At 42.0% G+C, this 24050-nt stretch overlaps 1 protein-coding gene across 4 annotated transcripts in view; it reads left to right on the forward strand.

Moving 5' to 3' along the window:
- Window positions 1-10249, forward strand: part of MPPED2 (metallophosphoesterase domain containing 2) — a 180665-nt gene extending 170416 nt beyond the window's left edge. For all 4 annotated transcript variants that reach the window (XM_003122896.5, XM_005661064.3, XM_005661063.3 and 1 more), the window contains exons 5-7: window positions 2071-2186; window positions 6131-6244; window positions 8865-10249. In XM_003122896.5, coding sequence (XP_003122944.2) covers window positions 2071-2186; window positions 6131-6244; window positions 8865-8983 — 349 coding nt within the window. In that variant the 3' untranslated portion in view covers window positions 8984-10249. The remainder of the gene's footprint in view (window positions 1-2070; window positions 2187-6130; window positions 6245-8864) is intronic.

Here is a 24050-nt window from a genome sequence, read left to right on the forward strand (position 1 = left end):
CCTGGTGGTCTAGTGGTAAGGACTCAGTGCTTTCACTGCTTTGGCCCAGGTTCAGTCCCAGATCTGGGAACTGAGATCCCACATCGGTCTGCTGCACACTGCAGCCAAACAACAACAACAGCAAAAACTTAAGTGTGAATAAAATAGAGTAAGAAAAAAATAATAATAGCACCCACCCCATGAGCTCACTGTGAAGTTTAAATGTGTTAATACAAATAAAGTGCTTAGAACAGTACTTTGACATAAAGGAAACACTCAAAAAGTAATAACCTCAGTAATGATTATCATTGCTGTGTAGCTATTGTGATTGTTAATAAGCTTCCTGGAATTCCCTTGTGGTTAAGGATCTGGCATTGTCACTGTGGCAGCTCAGATCACTGCTGTGGCATGTGTTCAGTCCCTGGCCCGGGAACTTCTAAATGCAATGGGCACAGTAAAAAAAAAAAGAAAGAAAGAAAAAGAAAAAAAAAAAAAACAAAGAAGTAAGCTTCCTGAGGATGGCTTAGGGACATGGAGAGTGGTTAGGAACCATGTCAAATACTTCCTTGGTTTCTCTTTCTAGCTGGAGCCACGTAGTCACTTATCTCTGGAATTTAGTCTCTCAGCCACCTCAGTGGAAACTGCAGTTCTCATATGGTAACGTGGATTTTCACGTGGCTTTCGGGTGCCATCCTTTCACCTCTGGCCTTGACTGTGCATGTGCACCACCAAATGAGTGCTGGTCAGCATTTCTGAGACAGAGTCTTGAAAGACTGATTAGTCTGGCCTGTGATTGGCTTTACGTAATAGCCACCCCTCTATTTGATTAGCTGTGCCCTTGTATACAGGGGTACCTCTCGGTAGGCATGGAAGGGGCTGCTTAAGCTTCAGGGAAAAGTTGAGCTTAGCCAGAAAATTAACCATCTCATCTGTTACATGTGCACCCTAGAAAATTGCAATTTTCCTACAGAGCAAAAGAGTGTTGGTGTTGAAAAATAATGGTTCCATCCTGCTGTATAGCACTGGGAACTGTATGTAGTCACTTATGAGGGAGCATGATGGAGGATAAAGTGAGAAAAAGAATGTATACGTGTATGTGTGACTGGGTCACCTTGCTGTACAGTAAAAAATTGACAGAACATTGTAAACCAGCTAGAATGGAAAAAACAATCATTTAAATTCTTAGAAAAATAATGGTTCCATCTGGATGTTTGGGAATAGGACAGCACTGGGCACTGATTTGCTTCTTATGTGATTTAGACTATAGTGTTTGTAGAGAAAAAAAAGAGAGATAGTTCTAGAGTGAGTATAAATGGTAGAGATGTTTTCAGCTCCAATTAGAAAGGCTCGTTAGGTGGACAAAGACCCCACTCATTTCTGCATAGAGCACCGAGGTGAGAAACTCTCCCCTGGAGCAGAAGTTCCTGGGAGGGTGAAATGCTCACATTCACTGTCAGGACGGTGAATTCCAGAGTGACCAGGGGTGTCCCCAGAAATCTTCCCTCTGGTGACAGGAGGAAGATTCCATCTTGGCTTTTTGTTCACCGTGTCCTTCTCACCTTTCAGAACCCCTCATATTTTTTCATCGTTCTTAGTCCAGGATATTCAAACCATCTCTATGTACGGAGGTTTCTGCTTCAGAGGACCTGTCCTTTTCTCCAAAGATTTCACTAAGAGACCTTCTGGTGAAGCAACGCCACAGTGATGGGGAGAAAGCAGGAGTACTGGTGGAATCTCTTAGCCTCAAGGCGCCACAGGAAGAGTGGTCATGCTTTGGATCTGGGTTGGACACCTTTAGATTTGGGGGAAGACCAAGCATTGTTCAGATTTTGATAGAGGTCTGCTGGGAGAGTCTTCGCTGTAATGGCTCTCTTGCCCCTTTCTAGTTGGAACAATTCGTAGGCTTCACACTAGCTTTCAGATGGTTGGGTTTTGAAGCAGTCAACAAAAAAGCATCCTGCTGCCAGGGCCAACCATCAAAAAGAGAAAAGAGAGCAATGCAAACCGTGGGGGAATGTGCGAGAGAGAACTATTGTAGAGCAGAAACGTGGCTCTGCTGGCCTGATACCATTTGCATTATCTCCCCCAAAGGACCCCGTGGTTTAATGGATGGGGCTTTAACCTACCCAGAGGTCAGTCTCTGCTGGACAAGTGGAACCTCATCCCCGAGGGCATTGACATTCTCATGACACACGGACCTCCTCTAGGTAAGTGAAGCAAAGGTTGTTCTTGCGTCATATGTGATGTCTTTTATTCCCCCACGCAGAATGAATAATGCGTCAGGGATCTAATCATTTTTCTCCAAAAAAAGAAAAAGAAAGTGAATACAAAAGAAAAATCCGCGTTTTTAAAGAAACCCTATATGATAATTAAACTCAGCAGTTCTGCTGGGCTTACAGGTGTTTGTGAAATTAAATTTTTTGATTTAGTCAAGTCAGGGGAAATTAGATGAGTATAGAGCACCACAGTCTTCTGAGTTTGATCATTTATTTTAAGAACTTTCTTCACTTTGGAGTAAGGGCGGGGGGTGGGAGAGGGACTAGAAGAAAGACACAGACCTCCCAGTCACAGGGGCCTTTGAATGGCAATGAAATGATGGAAACTTTCATTTAAAGGAATTCATTTTCCTTTTCCATGTAAGAGTGAAATTAGGAGATCTTTAATATATAACATTGAGCTAATTATACAAGCAAAGAATCCTTTTGTCTTTTTTTTTTTTTTTCCACTAAGGTGCTAAGTAAGGACTTGTATTGACTATTACTTAAAGTTACTCATCATAGGCATTCCCTGATGGCCTAATGTGGAGATTAGGTGTTGTCACTGCTGTGGCGTGGGTTCAGTTCCTGGCCTGGGAACTTCCACAAGTGCATCCAAAAAACATCATTATCATCATCATCATCATTTTTTTTTTTTTTTTGCTATTTCTTGGGCCGCTCCCACGACATATGGAGGTTCCCAGACTAGGGGTCAAATCGGAGCTGTAGCCACCAGCCTACGCCAGAGCCACAGCAACGCGGGATCCGAGCCAAGTCTGCAACCCACACCACAGCTCACAGCAACGCCGGGTCCTTAACCCACTGAGCAAGGCCAGGGATTGAACCCGCCACCTCATGGTTCCCAGTCGGATTCGTTAACCACGGTGCCACGACGGGAACTCCATCATCATCATCATTTTACAGATACAGTCCTTTATCCGGGTTTAGACTGTCAGTATGCTTCAAAGCTATCTGCAGTTACCCAGATTATGGGTCAGAAGATTATTATTTGATTTATATAATTATCTTGTACTTGAGCTTGTTAGCGTTTGGCTTAGCCACAGATCATAGTTCACACGGGACTACCACCTGGACCCTCCGGTCTCCTTGGTACCTATTATGCCAGCATCCTTCCTGATCAAACTAAGGTATGCTCAGGCAGTTTAGATGTTTCCATTTCAGTAGGAGAGTTTTTTTTTTTTCAATTGTGTTAAAAACCACATAACAGGGAATCTATCCTCTTCACAAGTCGTTAAATGTACCATGCTAGAAAAGTTTTCTTGATCATCTTGATTTGGAAAGAGGGAGAAAACACTTAAATACAAAACTGAATGATTTTCACAGATTTTTCTCTGTGGTCTGGGGTTGCTATCCATGTCCCTTCCCTCCTCTTGTCAGCCTGAAAAATAAAAAATCCCCTAATATGTAGGTATTTTCCCCCTCCACACCACTTAATGATGCCTTCCCACCCTGACAAAGGAAGTGCTCATTAATGATGGTGGGGGTGAGGGGGCAGGGAGCAAAAGAAGGGGAGCCAGTTCTGTTGCAGACAGAGAAATTGTACATATTTGTACAAAATCAACACTTACTGAACTTTTTCAAAGCTTCAGTGTCACCACCCCCTGCCTTCACATTTTAGAAGATTCTACTTATCAGTAACCTTTATCAAGTCATAATGAATTGGCAGTTCCCATTGTGGCACAGTGGAAAAGAATCTGACTGGTAACCATGAGGTTGCGGGTTCGATCCCTGGCCTTGCTCAGTGGGTTAAGGATCCAGCATTGCCATGAGCTGTGGTGTAGGTCACAGATACGTCTCAGATCCTGCGTTGCTGTGGCTGTGTTGCTGTGGCTGTGGTGTAGGCCTGCAGCTGAAGCTCCAATTCAACCCCTAACCTGGGAATCTCCATATGCTGCAGGTGTGGCCCTAAAAAAGCAAAACCAACTAACAAAAAAAGTCAAAATGAATTAATTTCCCTATTCCGCAGTCCTTAGAGGCTAACTAAAGTATCAAATAGCTGGCTGATTATTCCGATCAGCATGAGCTGCATGAGTTACACAGAGAGAACCTAGAGAGACCTCATCCCGGCCAACTTGACTCTTTACCTGAGCTTCCTTGTTGGTGCAGGCACACGATCCTCCATGGGCTGTTTACCGTGAGGGACTTGGGCAGCCTCAGCATAGAGATGTTTACAGACTTAAGGTATTATTTGGAATATAATTTTAAACAGAACGATTAGTTGATTCATAGATGCCATCAGGCCATTAATTTTGGTACAGAAAGTGAGTGGCAGTAACAGTAAGTCTGACTTCTAGCGTCCAGAGAATTCAGACATCCCAGAAACTTAATAGGGAGGTTGCCTTCCCTCTCTTTGAAGTAAAGGTGGAGTAATCAATCCACAGAGGGACTGTGCGTATAGCAAAGAGAGATCCATAGCGAGAAGTTCCAAAATGAAAGGTCAGGCAACGTTTTCATAAGGTAACATTGAACCTTAACCAACAGGGAATCTTGTGGACATTCTGGACTAGGAGGTGGGGGCTGGCTGGGTGTAAGAATTGCCCTCAAATCCTCTCCTGCTGGCAAGGGAGCCCTGGCACATGGGATGTTAACTATTACGGTACAAATAAGACATTTTCTCAGGTGATTGCATATGAAATGAGATATTTTCCCTCTTCATGAGAAACATATCCATGAGGGACTAAGACAATCACTGTGGGTTACAAATTTTTTTCCTCTAATTAACAAAGTTTTGAAACCCCTGGTTGGATTTTTTTTTTTTTTTTTTTTTTTTTGACTGCGCCTGTGGTATGTGAAAGATCCCAGGCCAGAGACTGAACCTGAGCCAAAGCAGTGACAAGGCCAGATTCTTAACCCACCTAGCCATCAGGGAACTCCCGAAAGCCCTGGTTGGATTTTTATAGGGCCCCTACTTTTATCCAATGTTTTTCCCAAACTCTCTGTCCATTCCCCACACCCCAGCCAGCATGTCTTTACAGAGATGCTGCATCTTCGTTTCTACAGTTCCGCCAAAGTGGAATAAGCTAGCCTGTTCCTTTTCTGCCTGACCATTTCTGAATAGTAGAAATCACCTAATGGAGCTGTGGAATGGATCCCCACTGATGATGATTTAGCCTTTTGTCCAACCTGCCTTCTTTATACCCTATCCTGCTGAGGTGATTGGATTCCATTCCGGGCCATAATCACTCAGATGGCTGACTTCTGCTATAATTGATGTCCGTTTTTATGGATTTTTCCGCATCAAGCATAGAACTAAGTGGCTTTTATGTAAAGGTAGTCAATTAGCCCCAGTTTGCTGCATGCCACTGCCAGGTCACCATGGTTGCCCTATTGCCAGAGAGGGCACTCAAGGAGGAACTTGGTATTCCTAAGCTTTGGTCATCAGGAACCACCAAGGGTTAAGAGTTGATGTGTCTATAGAGAGCAGGGTATCATGTGGCCAGTTTATAGGCAGCCCCTCCTAGCCCTTCTTCTTTGAGCCATCTTGGAAGTAGACTGCTATAAGAGATACAGGTTTTTTTAAGAGAGAAAATAACTGAATTAAGAGAAAAAGAGAGAGTATGGGACTGCCGGGAATAAATGTCATTGGGCCAATGAAGAAGATTTGAAGCCCTTGGCAGAATAAATCAAATACCTTACAGGAAAAAAAAAAAAAAGTTAATTAACAGGAAGAAAAAAGATGGAAACAAAAAAAAAAAATTCAAGAACTTAAAGAAGACAAAGTGAAAATTCCTTAAAAGCCATTGTGAGCTTTAATGGAGAGGGTAGGATTACAGATAATGTAATAAACCTTCTGTGAGTTATAGCTTCCTGAAAGTCTAAATGAAACCTTACCTGAAGGCAGAAAATTAAGAGTATTGATTACATTTTGCCCTTAGGTTTTCGAGACTGGGTTCCAAAGGAACTTCAGAGAGTGGGCTGCGTGGAGCTTTTAAACACAGTCCAGCGGCGAGTCCGGCCCAAACTCCATGTGTTTGGTGGAATCCATGAAGGTAAGGCTGAGAGAAAGGCTTCACAGCATGCTGTGTCATTGTCCGTGATGCATTCCGCAGTAGAGACTTTAGCTACATGGGAGTACTAGCAGTGGTTCCCAAACTCTTTTTACCAGTGCAACCCTTTCCTAAGGTCAAGCATTAGGAGAAACACCCACTTATAAAGCTGCTGATAAATATTTTGTGTGGAGCTGCTCTCTTTTAAGCAGCATGGAGAGTTAGGAAACCAGGTCTGGCCCACCTTTTGGCAAACACAGCGCTAACCCTGGACAGATTCTGGAATCTTCATAGAAACATGAAGAATGTTTGATAACCACTGCTCGAAAGCACCCCTGGGGGGAAAAAAAGGTCAGATTTTCTCCTTGAGAGTGTTAGAAGAAATGGATTTTAGACTAAATATCATCCATGGCCTCGTCCTCCCTATAAATACTGAGTTTCCTACGGCATGTGTGCAAAGACCCAGGAAGACAAGACTTTCTCCAAAAAATAACTTTGGATGTGCAAGGAAAAAGACAAAAAACGGAAGTGACGGAAGCTACGCTTTGCAGGTAGACATTGCTAATCTCAGAAAACCATTTCAGACTTCTCAGAAATCAGCGCTATTAACCCGGGCTGAGGTTAAACAGCCTAATTAAATCTCCCCTACTTGGGAACTGGTCCAGTTGCCATTTTCTGCCTTTCTAGGTAAGCTGAGTCAAGTTCACAGAACCAGAAAACCTCATGGGAAGCTTCAGGAGTCTAGGTTTTGTCTGTCCTGACTTTTTTAAGCCAGGCCTTCTTTCAGCAGGCCTTATGTCTTCTGGCCATACCAGTCTCTCATGGTTAGAAATGTTTGTGTGCAGTGGGTGTGTGTATGTGGGCAGGCGCCAGATTTTGCTTTTCAAAGCCCACAGTCCAGTGGCTTCCTGGTTAGGCAAGCAATAAACAGCATATTGAAAATCATCCTATTGAGACCAGAGAAAATTCAGCTTACTCCAAGTGCAGGCACGAGCTGAGTGGATGGAAAGCTAGGCGGGCAGCTCCCAGAGAGCGGATATCATCCTGAAAAGGTGGGCACTTGTCTAAGGCATGGTACAGGCTGCGGGTGGGGGAGGATGGGAGATCATGTCCCAACAGCATTTCTGGGGACCAGTTATCGGGTTTGAATTCCTGCCTCGTGCCTATGAGTTTGCTTTTTTTTTTTTTCAATCATTAATTAGCTTTAAACTAGCCAGACAATTGGGGAATTCCACTAAAGTCCCAAAATAATAAACTTGCTTAAAAAGGAAGAGATCATATTCAAATAAACTTGTCTCGCTTTTATTCGCTTAGGACAGCTGAAGAGGGCAGAGAGAGGGCAAATACCAGCCTCTTGATGGAGAGAGATAACAAGACTTTATGACCCCAGAACTAAACAGTGCACGTTTGAAATGCCTCCTTTCTTTTCTTAAGAGATTTTTCCATTGACCCTCATTAAGCTCTCCACAGGCTTGCTTGGAGAAATTTTAGCAAATGGAATGAAAAAAAAAAAAAAAAAAACCTTATCGTTAGAGTTTGATCATTTTCTTTTTCCACACATATATTTTTCTATGCCATAAGAAGAGCCTGAGACCAACACAGAATTACAAACTTAATTGCAGAGGCTGTAAGACAAAATAGAAGGTATCCAGGGAGATGTGCGGATTTGCAAATATGCTAAAAAATTCAACATGTTAAAATTTATAAAAGGAACAGATGTACCCAAAGACCAGAGGAATTTTCTTAGCTTTCTTCTAATAGGTCACAAGAGATTTATAATGCATATGGGAAGTGTTTTTGCTTGATCCAGTGTCCAGGTTAGTGTAGGAGGCAGTGTCCTTTGGTGATATCTGTCCAGATCACTTGGGCATTTGATTACCTGATTCTTTTGAAAGCAGTGGAACTCAGCATCAAAGCCACACAACCCAAGTGAAATAAGTTCACTTATTGGTAGCTTGCATTGAGTCAGTTTAGAACTTGTCTTGTTGCTAAGGAAGCTAAGCGTTCGTCTTTCCCAACTCCCAGCACTGTATTCTTTCCCTTTTCACCTGTCCTGAAGCCCATTTGGGGTTTGGATAATGGATGCATTTGCCCCTGAGGAGTTTCTTATGCTACTCCGTCTCTTCCTTAGAACTTCACAGTTAATCTAGGGCTTTGAAATGAAAATCATAATTTACAAGAGGGAAAATATGTTTCTTCTTTATTCTCACTGGTAAAGAAATCACAGCCTCTCCCTGACAAATCTGATGTTTAAATAAAGAAAAAATAATCACTTGTCTTTAAAGTGGAAGATTCTCCCTTTAAAGAAAATTAAATCAGGGAGTTCCCTGATGGCTCAGAGGGTTAAGGATCTGGCATTGTCACTGCTGTAGTTCAGTTCGATCCCTGTCGGCCCTGGGAACTTCTGCATGCTGCCGGCACAGCCAAAAAAGAAAAAAGAAAATTGGGAGGCAGCTTCTGAAAACTGTTATATCTGGGGGAAAGCTCCAGCAAATTTCATCTCAGTGCCTTCCAGCAAAGACCTTTTTTTGTTTTCCTTGTCTGCTGGCCCTACCTTGAGTCACTATCACAGATTATTTTCCCACTGATATATTTTACAGTAAGCGTGACACTCTCTCCACAGGTTACGGCATCATGACCGACGGTTACACAACATACATCAATGCCTCTACGTGTACAGTCAGCTTTCAACCGACCAATCCTCCAATTATATTTGACCTTCCAAACCCACAGGGTTCCTGAAGCTCCAAAAGCCCAATTGGAATGCGAGGGAAGGTCTAAAACTGCCATTTTTCTAATTATAAACTTACATTCTCTTCCTTGTTTATTTACCGATCCTGTGAGTTCTTTTTGTAAATTGCTGGAACACAAATGATGCTAGAGGTTGTGCTTCTTCTTCTTTTTTTTAAATGGGGCATCCGTTTGGAATCAAAGGAGCGTTGTGAATTTGTAAAATGACTCCTGTTTTTCTCAAAGGCCACGCCATTGTAAATTGTTAGTGTTCGCCAAAGGACAGCCAAGCTTTCTTTTGAAAAGGTGACAAAAGTCTTATTTTAATATGCTTTAAGCTGGAAAAGAAAAAGAAAAAGAAAAAAAGGAAACAGGTCGGCAGTGTTTTAAAAACCAACCAGATTTGCACAACTGTTTAAGAGTATTGTTTGAAGTATTTTATTTTTTGATGTTTTGTTGTTGTTGTTGTTTTTCTTGGGAATGCTTCTTTTTTGCAGACATGGCCCGGATTTAAAGCAATCTTCTCAACAAAAGTAGGCATGGAAAAGTCTTTTCTTCCCACTCTTCCTGTAAAGAAAGCTGTGTCAGAGGAAGAAAACAGCCCTCATTTAGAGGACGGCTTAGCTAGTGAGATCTATATTGTGGTTATACAAGGTCTCATGGTTTGTTTATTTCTTTTAAATTACTTTAGCTTTAAAAATATGGAAATGGAATCTGTCAAGAGCAGGTATTTCATGCAGTAAAAAAAATGAGCGTGCAGACTCCTTTTCAATATGGGTTTATATATATAAATATTTTGTGTATTATGACTAAGTTAGGCATTTAATAGTGCCAAGGACAGTTCAACTGTAAAGGGATGCTTGATAGCAGGGCATCAGAAGTCTGAAGGAGTTGACACATTTTCTCAGAGCTCAAGGTCTTAAAGAGCTTGAGTTAAATCTAGGTACAGTCGCAGGCGTGTATAGACTTAAATGGATGCAATGGAAGCTAACTAAAACAAGGCTTAGTTGTCCTTTATATTTAAATATCCTGAATTGTCTTCTTCCTTCCTTCCTCCCCTCCCCCATTTTGCACTGTGTGTCGATGCAATCTTCGCTAGCACAAAATATTGTCGCTAATAGTCATTTCTGTTTTCCCACTGTAAATGCTGTTGAGCTTTATTCTATTTTATGTTATCTTGTTAATGAAATTTAGGAAAGCAGTTGTTTTCTTTAAATTTATTGTGATATTCTATATCTAGCGGCCTTTATATGCAAATAAAATTGCAAGATTTTTAAATCCGTGCCATTTAGAGGGTTGGCTGGTGGGAGGATGGTGGTTTAGTCCTGGGGAAGGAGGGGTTTATTCATATGCAACATCGGTGCTCCCTTTCAGAGGAATTAGAATAAGTGACATTTTTTTTTCTAATTTTCAATAAATTTTTATTACCAGCCATTCATGGGCTGGCAGGTAGATCGATAAGGCACTCAGTGTACTCTTTCCTTCCATCACGTTGCCATCTATCTTTCTGTAGATTCCAGACGGAAGATTTCATCTTTGGCCATTGCAATTTCTACAGGACTAGAGGGTCCGTGCAGTGGGGGTTGGAGATGCTCTTGTGGACATCTGTGTGGTAGTGAGAGGATGAGCCAGTGTGTAATGGAGTGACCTCTACATATTCTCTTTTGTCCCCAGGAGCAGCCACCATCTCCCCTTTTTTTTTTTTTTGGTGTTTTTTTTTTTTTTTTTTAATTGATGTCCACCTCTAGAATGCAGTGGCAGCCGGAGGCAGCAGAGGGTAGGGCAGGGAAAGCCATGTTGTATCTTTTATTTTCTCTGGAAGAGGCATTGAGAAAAAGCAGCATGATCTTGAATCCGCGACAATATATCCCGAAGTCTGCTTTCCAGTGCCTGCTGCATTGTATTCTGCACATCTTCCTTCCTTCTTACCCCATGGTGGATCTTACCCCATGGTGGAGTTCTTGAACAGAATTCTTGATTTCCAGTGCCAGCAGAGTACAGAGAATGTTCTAGGCCAGAATTCCAGCTCCTAGTTGTTGATACTTATTAAGTATCCTGGATGGCAACACAAAAGTGATCCTAGATCGTAGTAGCTAAAGTGTGCTGTGGCTGTGGGAGGGTAACCCCCTCCCTTGACCTGCTCCATCAGCAGAAGAGGGCAGTGACTTCAGGTTCTTTCCCAGGGAGCTGGACGAAGCGGTAGGACTGAATGGAAATTTCATCTGGTGACTGTACAAGGAGTCAGGCTCAGACTTCTGGAAAACAGGCTTTCCGGAGACAGGTGGATGATCATGATGACAAGTGTGCATGCACAGCCCTTGAGAGCACGTCTGGACACAAACTAATGAAGCTAAGCACTCACTAAAATTGCTTTCCATGGCGTGGGAGCAGGAAGCAGCCTAGTCTACAGGGTGAACTGGCTCAGACAGCGCTTCCTTCAGCTGGTCCAGGTTCACCACTCCACATGTATGGACTGCCTCCAGAGGGGGCCAGGATGACTGTCCGAAGGCCTGATGTTTGCTCTCCCCACCGGGCCTTGCAACAGGGAACCCTCTGAAATAGCTCTTGCAAATCCGACGCTTCCTACCCCTGCCCCCCATCACCAGGTACTCTGCCGAGGAGGTCTGTTTTGTTTCTTTTTTTTTTTTTAATTTTTATTACAGTTGATTTACAATGTTTTGTCAATTTCTGCTGTACAGCAAAATGACCCAGTCATATGTGTATGTATATATATATGTATATATATACACACACACACATATACACACACACACACACATACATTCTTTTTCTCGTATTATTTTCTATCATGTTTTATCACAGGTGGTCCTGTTTTGTTTCTAATACTCACAAAAGCCTGGAAGGGATCACATAAGCCCCACTTGTTAGATAGGAAACCAAGGCTCTAAAAGCTCAGTGATTTTCCCTAGGAAAATAGAAGGTTCAACATCATTCCCTAGGAAGGTCTGTCTGACACCATCGCCCACGCCCTTTTCATCTCCCCATCTCTGAAGCAGAAAAGTAGAAGTCCTTCAAGAGCTGATATAAGACTGACGCAGGCGGGGTTGGGGGAGGTACTTTCTATTTCTCACATAGGAGCCCCGTGGAGTCCACTAACAGGGCTTTATAACCACATCAAGTTGAACCCCCTCCTTTCTGCTTGAATCTAGGCACAGTGTGATGCAGATGAGCACAGAGCCTAGAGCCAGCATGCCTGCTCCACCTCAGACTGACCCTGATGCCTTTGGCTGGGTGCTCACTATAAAACAGGGGTGGTGGTGATGATGACGTCTTTGTGAGAGGTTACATGGTATCTTGTGTGATGTTAAGATCACTGCCTGGCATCTAGGAAGCGGTACCTGTGTGCTTGTTAAATAAGGTCCTCTGGGTGTCCTGGAGGGTCTCCAGGTGGGACCTGCCTCTTGACTTCTCTCCCTCAAGCCACTGTTTTGGAGAAAGTGTGTTTGCATTCTTTGCAAACTATCACAAATCTCTCTTTATAAAACCATAAAGGATGCCAAGGGCCTTTGCGAGAGGTAGGTAAGGGAGACTGACTTTATGTATTTTGCAAAATCTCATCTAATCTCAGAATAGGAAAGGGCCTGTTACTCTTTCAAGTCACTTTAAATGGTACCCATGGATCTCAGCATCTCTTGCCCTTTGGGTCTTTACATTTCACTCACCTTCTTTTTCAAGCTCAATTAGTGAGGTTTGTTTGTTTGTTTGTTTGTTTTACATTTTTCTCCTGATCCCTTTTTGTCTTATAAAGATGTTGGGAGGTTGCTGAAATCCCCTTAAGAGGCAGGTCACTGTTATTCTGACAGGTGGCCAGCGTTAAGCCTGCCTTCATCTCCATCACTTAAGTAAATAAATACTGTGACCTAGCCCTTAAGTAGGGAGGAACAGAAGCTGAGAGGATTTGGGATTTGTCAGTTGCAGATAAAACACTTGCTGTGCCCAGAATGTCTCCTTCCCCCAACTCTCTACCGGCAAGGAGGTACTGCTTTAATAGAGTTAACAGCCACATGTTACCTTGGTTTTCCAGGGTCTTCTCATGCTCTGTTCCCACTTTCATAGAAGTTTTAAGGTGCTTTTTGTTTCATTATTAAGTCAAAATGAATGAAGATAGTAAGTGAATGTTGAAAATTCAGCTATGAGCTGAGGCATGTGGAAACACTGCTGGGCCTGCATGGGGCAGGAAGTAAGTGAATGTGAGGAGGGTTCCTGCACTGGTCAGTCTTAATGGGTGGGTTCCCAAAAGCTCTAGGCCCACTTCTGGATGTCAGCTTCTTAATGCAAAATGTTTTTTCTCCTACCTTTTAGTGAAGCAGCAGGACTGCTGCATGTGTGACCACTCGCTAGCACGGCTCTTCCAAAAGTTTAGAGCTGCTTTCCCTTCCTTTTCAAAATGTCCCCTCTACTTTTCTGCTCCTATCCTGCTTTTGATGGAAGAGCAAAACACACTGATTCAAAAGCCTCTCTGAGGAGTTCCTGTTGTGGCTCAGCAGGTTAAGTATTGACACAGTGCCCACGAGGATGCGGATTCGATCCCTGGCCTCGCTCAGTGGGTTAAGGACCTAGCATTGCCAAGAGCTGTGGTGTAGATCACAGATGCGGCTTGGATCCAGTGTTGCTGTAGCTGTGGTGTGGGCTGGGACCTGTAGCTCTGATTTGACCCCTAGCCCAGGAACTTCCATATGCCATGGGTGCAGCCCTAAAAAGAAAAAAAAAAGGCCTCTCTGAGAAGCCTCCCTCCTCCCTGGTGCCCATATTAAGTGAGCCTCTGCACTCTATAAGAAGTTCAGTGAGGGAGTTCCTGTTGTGGCTTGGTGGTAACAAACCCGACTAGTATCCATGAGGATGTGGGTTCGATCACTGGCCCCACTCAGTGGGTTATCTAGCATTGCCATGAGCTGTAGTGTAGGTAGCAAATGCGGCTCGGATCCTGTGTGGCTGTGGCTGTGACATAGGTCAGCAGCTGCGGCTCCAATTCAACCCCTAGCCTGGGCATTTCCACATGCCACAGATGTGGCCCTATAATGAAAAAAAAAAAAAGAGGTTCAGAGAGGGTCAGTGGCATCACTGAGGTTATACAGCAGTTCAGTTCAAGTAGATAGCCCCATATTGGCATTTAGGCTCTTAATTTTGAACATAAATTGCTTTTTCAGCTTGATGTTCAGGAATAATCAAAATGGGAAAATCGGTTTGGCCAGACATGATGTGATTTTGTAGCAGAGAACAAGCTGCCTATAGAGGGCTTATTAAACCAGGTTATTTGAAAAAGAAAACTTCAAAATCTGACCTCCAAGTGTTCCCATAAGAGCTCACTTTCTTTCCTGTCCACTAGTCCACCTACAGCTCCTCTGATGGGCAGAGAGCTTCTCCTCTTGCAAAAGAGACAGGTACATGGTTTCTGCCTTTTCTGCCTCTAAATTTTGTCAGCTTTTTGTCATGCATTCTGACATACATGTGTATGCCCAGTCTGGAAGACACTGAGTGCTGGTACGAGCCCCCCAACTTCGGCATCAGACATGCTTGTTTTCAATCCTTGCTATGCCATTTACCATCTGGGCGGCCTTGCATGTGCGACTTTACTTCTCTCAGCTCCATACTCCACACCTGTGTAATGGGGACAATTCCTACTGAAAATGGATTTCAGTTGTTATAACATCAAGAGTTCCCATTATGGCTCAGAGGATTAAGGGCCTGACATTGTCTCTGTGAAGTGCTGGTTGGATCCCTGTCCTCACTCAGTGGGTTAAGGATCCAGCATTGCCACAAGCCACAACATAGGTCACAGATGCAGCTTAGATCCAGTATCGCCATGGCTGTAGCACAGGCCATAGCTTTAGCTCTGATTCGACACCTAGCCCAGGAACTTCCATATGCCACAGGTGCAGCCATTTAACAAAAAAAAAAAAAAGTTGATATAACATCAGTAGAGTATAGGACCCAGTGAACTATTATAATAAATGGAAGACTTTATTATGCTGCCTATCATACTTTCTTAAAGCAAAAAAAAAAAAAAAAAGGCAAAAAGAAAGATGTAGCTTATTTTTCTGTTAGAGCCCTTCGCAAGAGAATGAATTCTCTGAACTGGACTGAGTCAGGTAAACCCAAGCCATGCATAAATGGAGCTCTTCAAATTCCTGTCTCTCTTGGAACTACCTGACCAAAGCTTTGTGGTAGGTTCTTCTTGTTTCCTTTCTGCATCATGGATGCCTTATGACACAAAATTCTTGAGGTAAAAGGCCTTTCATATCCGAGAGCATCTATATCTGGTAATGGTGAGAGAGAAAAATGCATTTCCATTAGGAAGCATGGTCACGGTGGTACTAAAAGCACGAGTAGACTAAACACACGAAGGCAGAGAGCTTGCTCCCATCAATCAGTTTTGATTTTTATGAAGCCGCAGTTACCATGAGGTGCATCTGAATGCTCTCAGAGCCTGCTTACCAAGGGAAAGGGCCTGTGATTTCATAGCCCATTTCTGCCCCGACCTTAGTGGGTGACCTTGGGAATAGGTTAAGCTTTTCAGAAGGAGCTCCTGAAATAGCAAATGACTTGGAACCCAAATGCTCCATGCTTGGGCTCACCAACATGCCTCTGCACATACCAGCAATAATGCTTCGGTAATAACTTAATCCTTAAAGAGACCCGTATTTCCTAGTAGCCTTTCCTGAGTTCCCTTATCCTGAACTCCCCCTTTGGTACTGGCATAGCCCTTCATACAAAGCACAGACTTCTACCTGCAGCACATTCTGATTGCTGCTATCTGCCTGTGAGATTCCTGAGATCAGGGACCAGGCCTTCTATCTCTGCATTCCCAGCAACCAGGTCCAAAGAAATGCTTTCTGTTGTTGTTGTTGTTGTTGTTGTCTTTTTAGGACTGCACCTGCAGCATATGGAGTTTCCCAGGCTAGGGGTCAAATTGGAGCTGTAGTCGCTGGCCTACGCCGTAGCCACAGCAACACTGGATCCTTAACCCACTGAGCGAGGCCAAGGATCTAACCTCTGTCCTCATGGATCATAGTCAAATTCATTGTCACTGAGCCACAATGGGAACTCCAAGTCTGCTTTCTTAACAAATTAATCAGTGATTGGCAGAAAATAGCCAGGTATGTAAGAAAGGAGAAATTAATCACAGATGAAGTCAACAAATATTTCCTGAACACTGTATGCCAGTGATGTACTAGAAGGTTTCATTTGTAAGACCCAGTTATTGCCATGAAAGATCCCTATAGTTTGGTCAAAAAAAAAAGAAGATATTGACACATGAAATTAGATTACAGTCAGAGGTTTAACTAATAGTTCAAGACAAAAAAAAAAAAAATCAGGTCTGGGATACACAGGCTTCTCCACTTATGTGCGTGGCCATGGTCATGGGAAGTACTAGCTGGGGGTGTGTCTCAGACAAGCACAGGCAGCTATCCTAGGAAAGAGAGTCTGAGTAATAATGATGATGCCAATCTCATGCAGCTTCATTCCTGGAGGAGAAAAACTGGTCTGACCAGTGGCAATTCCAAGTGTGTCACGTAGCTGGTTTGTTTTCTTAATTTACTCTATGAAATGGTTTGCTCTAATGGCATGCCATTGACGAAATGCGCCATAATGTCTTCATCCATCACCTCCAAATGCTTTTGCATGCATCAGTTGTTGACTTGTTTTCTCCCGTTCAGCACATAAATGAGAGGAATGATTTATCCAAGGCCACCAGTTACTCTTATGTGGAATCTGAAATAGGTCCCTGGAGAAATACTGCCCTGAGCATGTGTTTCTTTATGCTGCTTTGAACTTGTGTGGAAAGGTGACTTTGGCCTGGGCTGTGCTGATATCCTCCTGACTAGTGGTTTCTTAGAGAGCTGGTCCAGGGGTCCATTGTGGTTTGTAACTCTCAGATGTAAGAGCTTGTATTCCTGTGGGGGTGACCATTAGGCTTGGGTTACGGAAGGTGCAAACTAGGGCTTGACCTTTGAGGCTGTGTGTGGGCATTTGAACAAGTAATGAGATTTCCCCATGAGCTCTCTTGAACTCACATTCACCAGGAAGAGAGAGGGTATTACATGCATGAGTGCGGTTCTCTTCCTTCTTTTAATATACCCCACTTCCTTGAACTTCCCTCCCCAGGCTGGAGTCATCTGGTCCTTAACCCTTCAGGGTTTTGCACATCATTAGAGCAGAAATGGCAGATAAGCAGGAATATCAAGATAGTTCTTATCAGACCTGAATAGACCTATCTCCAAAGAAGACATACAAATTGCCAGCAGACACGTGAAAATATGCTCAACATTACTAATCATCAGAGAAATGCAAATCAGAACCACAATGAAGGATCATTTTACCCTTGTCAGAATGGCTATCATCAAAAAGACAACAAAAAAGAAGTGTTGGAGAGGATGTGGAGAAAAGGAAACCCTTGTACGTTGTTGGTGGGAATGTAAATTGGTCCAGCCACTACAGAAAACAATAAGGAAATTCCCCCAAAAAATTTAAAAAAACAATGACCACACAATCCAGCAGTTCCACCTCTGGGTATTTACCTGAAGAAAACAAAATTACTAATCTGGCAGAATTACTAATCCCATGTTCATAGCAGCATTATTTACAATAACGAAGATATGGAAGTAACCCAAGTGTCCATTGATAGACGAACGGATTAAAAAAGGTAAGGCATACACATACACACACATGAATATTTCTCAGCCGTAAAAAAGAATGAAATATTGCTATTTGCAACAACATGGATGGACCTAGAGAGTATTATGCTAAGTGAAATAAATCAGAGAAACTCAAATGCTATGTGATTTCTCTTATATGTGGACTCTGAAAAACAAAGCAAATGAACAATCATAACAGAAGCAGACTTACAGATATAGAGAGCAAACTAGCAGTTGCCAGAGGGGAGGGGAATGAGCGATTGGGTGAAATAGATGATGGGGATTAAGATGTACATACTTTCAGTTATAAAATAAATAAGTCTTGGGGTTGAAATATGCAAGATAAGGAATATAGTCAATAATATGGTAATTTCGTATGGTGACATGATTATTAGACTCATCCTAGTGATCATTTCATAATATATTTAAATACATTTAATATGTATTTAAATCTCTATGTTGTACACCTGAAACTAACCTAATAATATGTCAACTATACTTCAATTAATTAATCTTTTTACAAAAGGTTAATTTTTATCTGCTGAAGTTCCCTTGAGAGAAAACAGAGAATGGTATTCTCTAAATAAGATCTGGTACTGACTCCAACCCCACAAAGCTTTGTCTGGTTCCATGATGGTGATTCTGTAGATTTCCCTTTGTGGCTCAGTGGTTAACAAACCCAACGAGGATCCATGAGGACTTGGGTTTAATCCCTGGCCTCCCTCAGTGGGTTAAGGAGCCAGTGTTGCCGTGAACTGTGGCGTAGGTCACAGACGCAGCTTGGATCTGGCATTGATGTGGCTGTGCTGGAGGCCAGAGGCCGTAGCTCCGATTTGGCCCCTAGCCTGGGAATCTCCATATGCTGCAAGTGTGGCCCTCCCCCCCAAAAAAAAGAAAAAGAAAAAAGTAAAAAATAAAAAATTAAAAAAAATTTTAAATGATGGTGATTGTGAAGATTAATAGGTTGAAGCATCCACTAGGACAGAGACCCTGGAACTTAAACCCAGTACTCCTTTCTGCTACATTCATAATGTGTGGCAAGACTTGAAACAGCATGTTTACCTTCTTAGTTCTTATCTCAAAAAGGTCGAAATATATAACTTGGAGGGTTTCTTTCACCTGAGAAAATTTGTTGAAATCAGTTTTATGGAAATAAGAAAAATAGTGATATTCACCACACTTTGTTTCTGCATTGAAGTATCAAAAGAGGAAGAGAGAACCGGAGTGTACCTTAGCAATAGTCTGTCTCTTAACATTTGCCTTGACTGGCTATATTTCTAAGTACAAATGGAATTGAAATAAGGTGCACAGAAGGATAAGAACTTTTCTTATACTGTTTTCTTTGGTTTTGTTTTCTGAGGGTTTTTTTTTTTCATTTTTTAAAGTTTTATTGAAGTGTAGTTGATTTACAAGGTTGTATAATTTCTACTGTACAACAAAGTGATCCAGTTATACATGTACACACTTCTTTCAGATTCTTTTCCCACATAGATTATCCCAGAATATTTGGGTAGAGTTCTCTGTGGTGTCCAGCAGGTCCCCGTTGGCCAATCATTCCATCTACCCCAGTGTGATGCCATTTTCTAAAAAGCTGAATAACCAAAATTAAAAATCTGGAACTAATCATAAGACCCCTGGTTGTAGTGGGAGCATTCTGTTGGTTTCCCATCTTATAAGTGGAAGCCGTGTGTTGTGAGGTAGGCATTGTATTTCTCTTGCATTGGTGTTTAATAAATCATCTTCCCAAGGAAAGCTGAGGTCTCTGAGTGCAGCATCCAGGAATAGCAGGAAAACATACGTGAGTTCAGAGATTATGCAGAGAAATGTACTCCGTAAAAAGGTGAGGTGGGGTGAGGGAATGAGAATAGGAAGGAAAGAAAGCAAGAGGCATATGTCTAAAAGTAAATGAACTTTTGGATTTTCCAGGCCAATAGGAATGACTTGTGGAAACCTTTTGATCACTTTCTTTTTTTAAACTATGAACCGATGGACTTATCTTCTCTAATGTTAGGATACCTGTTTTTTGTTTTGTTTTGTTTTTTTGTCTTTTTGCCATTTCTTGGGCCACTCCCGCGGCAGGCATATGGAGGTTCCCAGGCTAGCGGTTGAATCAGAGCTGTAGCCACCGGCCTACGCCACAGCCACAGCAACGCGGGATCCGAGCTGCGTCTGCAACCTGCACCACATCTCACAGCAACGCCGGATCGTTAACCCACTGAGCAAGGGCAGGGATCAAACCCACAACCTCATGGTTCCTAGTCGGATTCATTAACCACTGCGCCACGACGGGAACTCCCCTAGGGGGCCTGTTGTTTTATTCATGGAAGGTCTGCTGGCTCTTATGGGGACCAGAAAAGCTGGACTCCTCCCCCCACCACAGTCTATATGTGATGGGTTTTTCCAACACAATCAATTCACTGTCACATGGGAGGCTGTTTCGTGAGGATATTACTCTTAAAAAAGACTTTTCCCAAGAAGTAAATTATGTTAAAAAAGACTTTTCCCAAGAAGTAAATTATGTATCTCCAGTGAAGTGACAAGTCGCAGGCTATTCCAGCTATACTTGTGGATTCAGCAGTATCCCATTTATTTATATGAATATTTATACCCAGGCCAGCCGTGCTGTGGTTGTTTGGTAGTATTTGCAATGAATGGCTTGGTGGGATGCTGAGTATGTCACCTACTGTTTTGAAAGCTCAGCATTCTCAAGCTATTTAAAGAAGCCCTTCATCACCACCACTTTTGACCAATGTTAAAAGCAATTCAATAGAGGCATTCTCCTTTCATAGCCCCCCAGGTAAATGCTGCTGACCTAGAGGCATTTTGGATGGAGATATATGTGTTGGCCACTTTTTTCTCCTATGTAGTTCCCTTTCATCTGAACGTTTTGTAAAGTATAATCAACATTCTCTTTTTTTTTTTTTTTTTTTTGGCTGTACCCACAGCATGTGGAAGTTCTCGGACCAGGGATTGAACCCATGCCACAGCAGTGACCAGAGCAGTGACAATGCTGGATCCTTAACCTGCTGCATCACATGGGGACTCCTATTTGTCATTCTTGAGTTGAATCTATGTATAGTTCTTTTAATTTGTTAGAGGATATTATTACTACTCAACAAAGTAAAAGAGATTCAGTTTTAGTCCTCATTCTAGGAATGAAGCTTGGAAATGGCACACCCAGTAGATAACTTTTCAGGTGTTTTTAGTGGCAGTAACATGCACCTGGGGGATGTTAGATTGAGGTCAGAGATGTAAATCTGGACCTCTCTAGCCATGCGCCAGGTAACTGATATTTCTCTTGAGGCCACTCTGTGTCACGCACTCTACTTAGCATAATATTCATTTCAGAGTCAGGCCAAAGGGAGGCTCCAACTAAAACCTTAACCCAGTGGTCAAACTTGGACAGAGCAAATGAGTCTGTTTTCCTCCAAATGACTTTATGAAAATCATTGATGATACTTCATTTTTCCCACCTGCTATCTATCCTCTAACACACAATATCCATCTTCTGTAGGATTTTTGCAGACCACAGCTTACATTTCATAACTTTTTGTTGTTGTTTTAGGACTACACCCACAGCAAATGGAGGTTCCCAGGCTAGGGGTCGAATCAGAGGTAGAGTTGCCGGCCTACACCACAGCCACAGCAATGTGGGATCTAAGCCACAGCTGCAACCTACACCACAGCTCACAGCAATGCCAGATCCTTAACCCATTGAGCAAAGCCAGGGATTGAGCCCACACCTCATGGATACAAGTTGGGTTCCTTAACCACTGAGCCACGACGGGAATTCCCATTTCATAACTTTTTTATTGGCCACTGGCAGCAGTGATAACATTTAGTCCTTAAGTACTGGCCTACCAGGGAACTCCTCATAACTTTTATTTTTTACCCATGATGTATAAAGAAGAAAAAGTATCAGTGAATTCATTTATTAATATTTGATGACAGGAATTCCCTTCTTGGCTCAGTGGAAACAAATCTGACTAGTATCCATGAAGATGCATGTTCGATCCCTGGCCTCACTTAGTGGATTGAGGATCCAGCGTTGCCCCATGTTGTGATGTAGGTCATAGACGAGGCTCAGATCTGACGTTGCTGTGGCTGTGGCAGAGACTAGCATTACAGCTCCAATTCAACCCTTAGCCTGCGAACCTCCATATGCCATGGGTGCGGCCCTAAAAAGACAAAAAAGAAAATTGATGACAAACAGGTTTTATTGGGAAAAGAAATGAATACAAAGTAATTGACCTTTGGACTATGTGGTTAGAAATGCATGTGTATAAGCTGGGGCGGTCTGGCTAATGTTAAATCTCAGAAATTAAAGTTTCAGGCCTTTTAAACTTTCATTGTTTGGATGATACATCTTAAAACAGGCTAATGAGTGGACTCTGTATTCTTCAAGGGTTTAGAACTTCTCTGGCTAATATTAACACTGACATCTGCAAAGTGATGTTGAAATGGACACCCACATAATGAAGAATGGACTGGATCTCCCATGAGTCAGGGCCTTGACTGCTTGAAAGCTTTGAGACAATTCCCGAATTAGGGTGTCTCCCTTTTCTTCCAAGTAAGACAGCCAAAAAACTTCTCTCCACAGCCATGTTTCTCTAATTATAGTTAAATAATGAACTGCAAAATCAAGACTTTAAATACGTCTCCAGTACAATGCTGAGTTTCATGATTTTGTCAGGCTGATATTTCTTTCAGCCTGATCATATATATTGTGATATAGATATATATATGATATACCTTATATATCTATGATATACCTCATAGATATATATATGATGTACATTTATATAACAGATAACTATATCTCTTTAAAAATAGATACTTGTTGGAGTTCTTGCTGTGGCACATTGGGTTAAGGATCTGGTGTTGCCGTAGCTGTGGCGTGGGTCGCAGCTACAGCTCAGATTCAATCCCTGGCCCAGGAACTTCCATATGCCACAGATGTGGCCAAAAAAAAAAAAAAAGATACCTGTTTATATTCATGATTTTCAGAAATTTTCTGTCCTGTTTAAAAGCAATATCTAAAGGGTAAAGATTATGGCCATAATTTGATATCCAGAATTTATAATCTTTGGCTAGTAGTTCAACCATTTTTTTTTTTTGAGACTCTGTTGAGGTCTTCAGTGCAAATGAAGCCTCTCTAATCTTCATCCATTGTCCATTTACACATGAGTAAATATGTTAAACTGCTCATAAAATGATAAAATAATTCTGAAGATAAATGCAAAATGACTTTTACAAAGACACGAAACAGTACATTACATTCTACTCTGGGTAATGCCTGCCAACATTCCAAAGGCCAGAGATTTGATAAAATACCAATTTAAAGGATGGGAAGAAATGATTCCTTGAGTGAAGAATTTTAGTTCCCCGAGATGGGAGTCTAATTCTGGAAGAAAGGCGAAACGTGTAATTTTTTCTTACCTTTGTAATTCAGCAATTCTTAAGCTAATACATTAGAGGAACTGGTTAGTCTGAGACATGGAGAAAATTGGATACAGCATGAAAAATTAACAACAGCGTTAATGAGAAAATGGTCGACTTATAAGTTCAGTGCTTGTATTTAGTATGCTGGGTGATTAGGTCTTCATAAAGTTGTTTATTAAAAAAAGAGTATTTGATCTTTTTTTTTTTAATGTTTCCAGATCCTGCCAAGGTCAAAGAAGACAATCTCAGCTTTGTCACATTATGTTCTGGTGTAAGGGTTGATGGTTTAATGAAATTGTTATGGAAGAGCCAGCAGCCAGTGTCCATCAGACTTGTGTGTGTCACTGGGAGAGCATCTTTCACAAACAATTAGTTCTTTATAAGACATATGATAGTTCTCACATTTATCACATATGTCCCATGCCTCTGAATAAAAACCATTTACAACTAACAAAAATTAATCTGGGCCCCACTGAAGAGAAGGAAGTGGGCCGGTTAACTCTTGCAAGTCTGATACACACACCATTTTATGCTCTTTAGCTGATGGTCCTTTCCTCTTTATACTACCAAAGAGTTCTCTCTGATATTGAAGAAAGTTTAAAACATCTCCCTGGTCCAGGTGATATTTGATTGCAAGGAACCAAAACTCAGTCCAATTCACACACACACATGTTTATTGTATTAAAAGATATAGACCTCATAAGTAGCAAGAAACAAATAAGCCTAAGGAGGGAATGAACCAAGACTCTCCAGGCACCTCAGTCAGCAGTTGCTCCTGGATTTTCTGTCCAATGCTTAGTTAAAAAAAAAAAAAAAAATCATCGTATCAGCTGCTTCATAGCCAATGAATTGGAACCCTAGCTCATGTGTCTACCCTGATCAGTAGCCAAGGTTATGCAGGACCTAGAGCTACCCCTTGGGGAAATGAGTGGAATAGGTTGAGTTTAGGTCAGAGCAATGTTCATAAAGACAAGTATCCA

This window comes from Sus scrofa, chromosome 2, assembly GCF_000003025.6.
Source record: "Sus scrofa isolate TJ Tabasco breed Duroc chromosome 2, Sscrofa11.1, whole genome shotgun sequence".
NCBI classification, from domain to species: Eukaryota; Metazoa; Chordata; class Mammalia; order Artiodactyla; family Suidae; genus Sus; species Sus scrofa.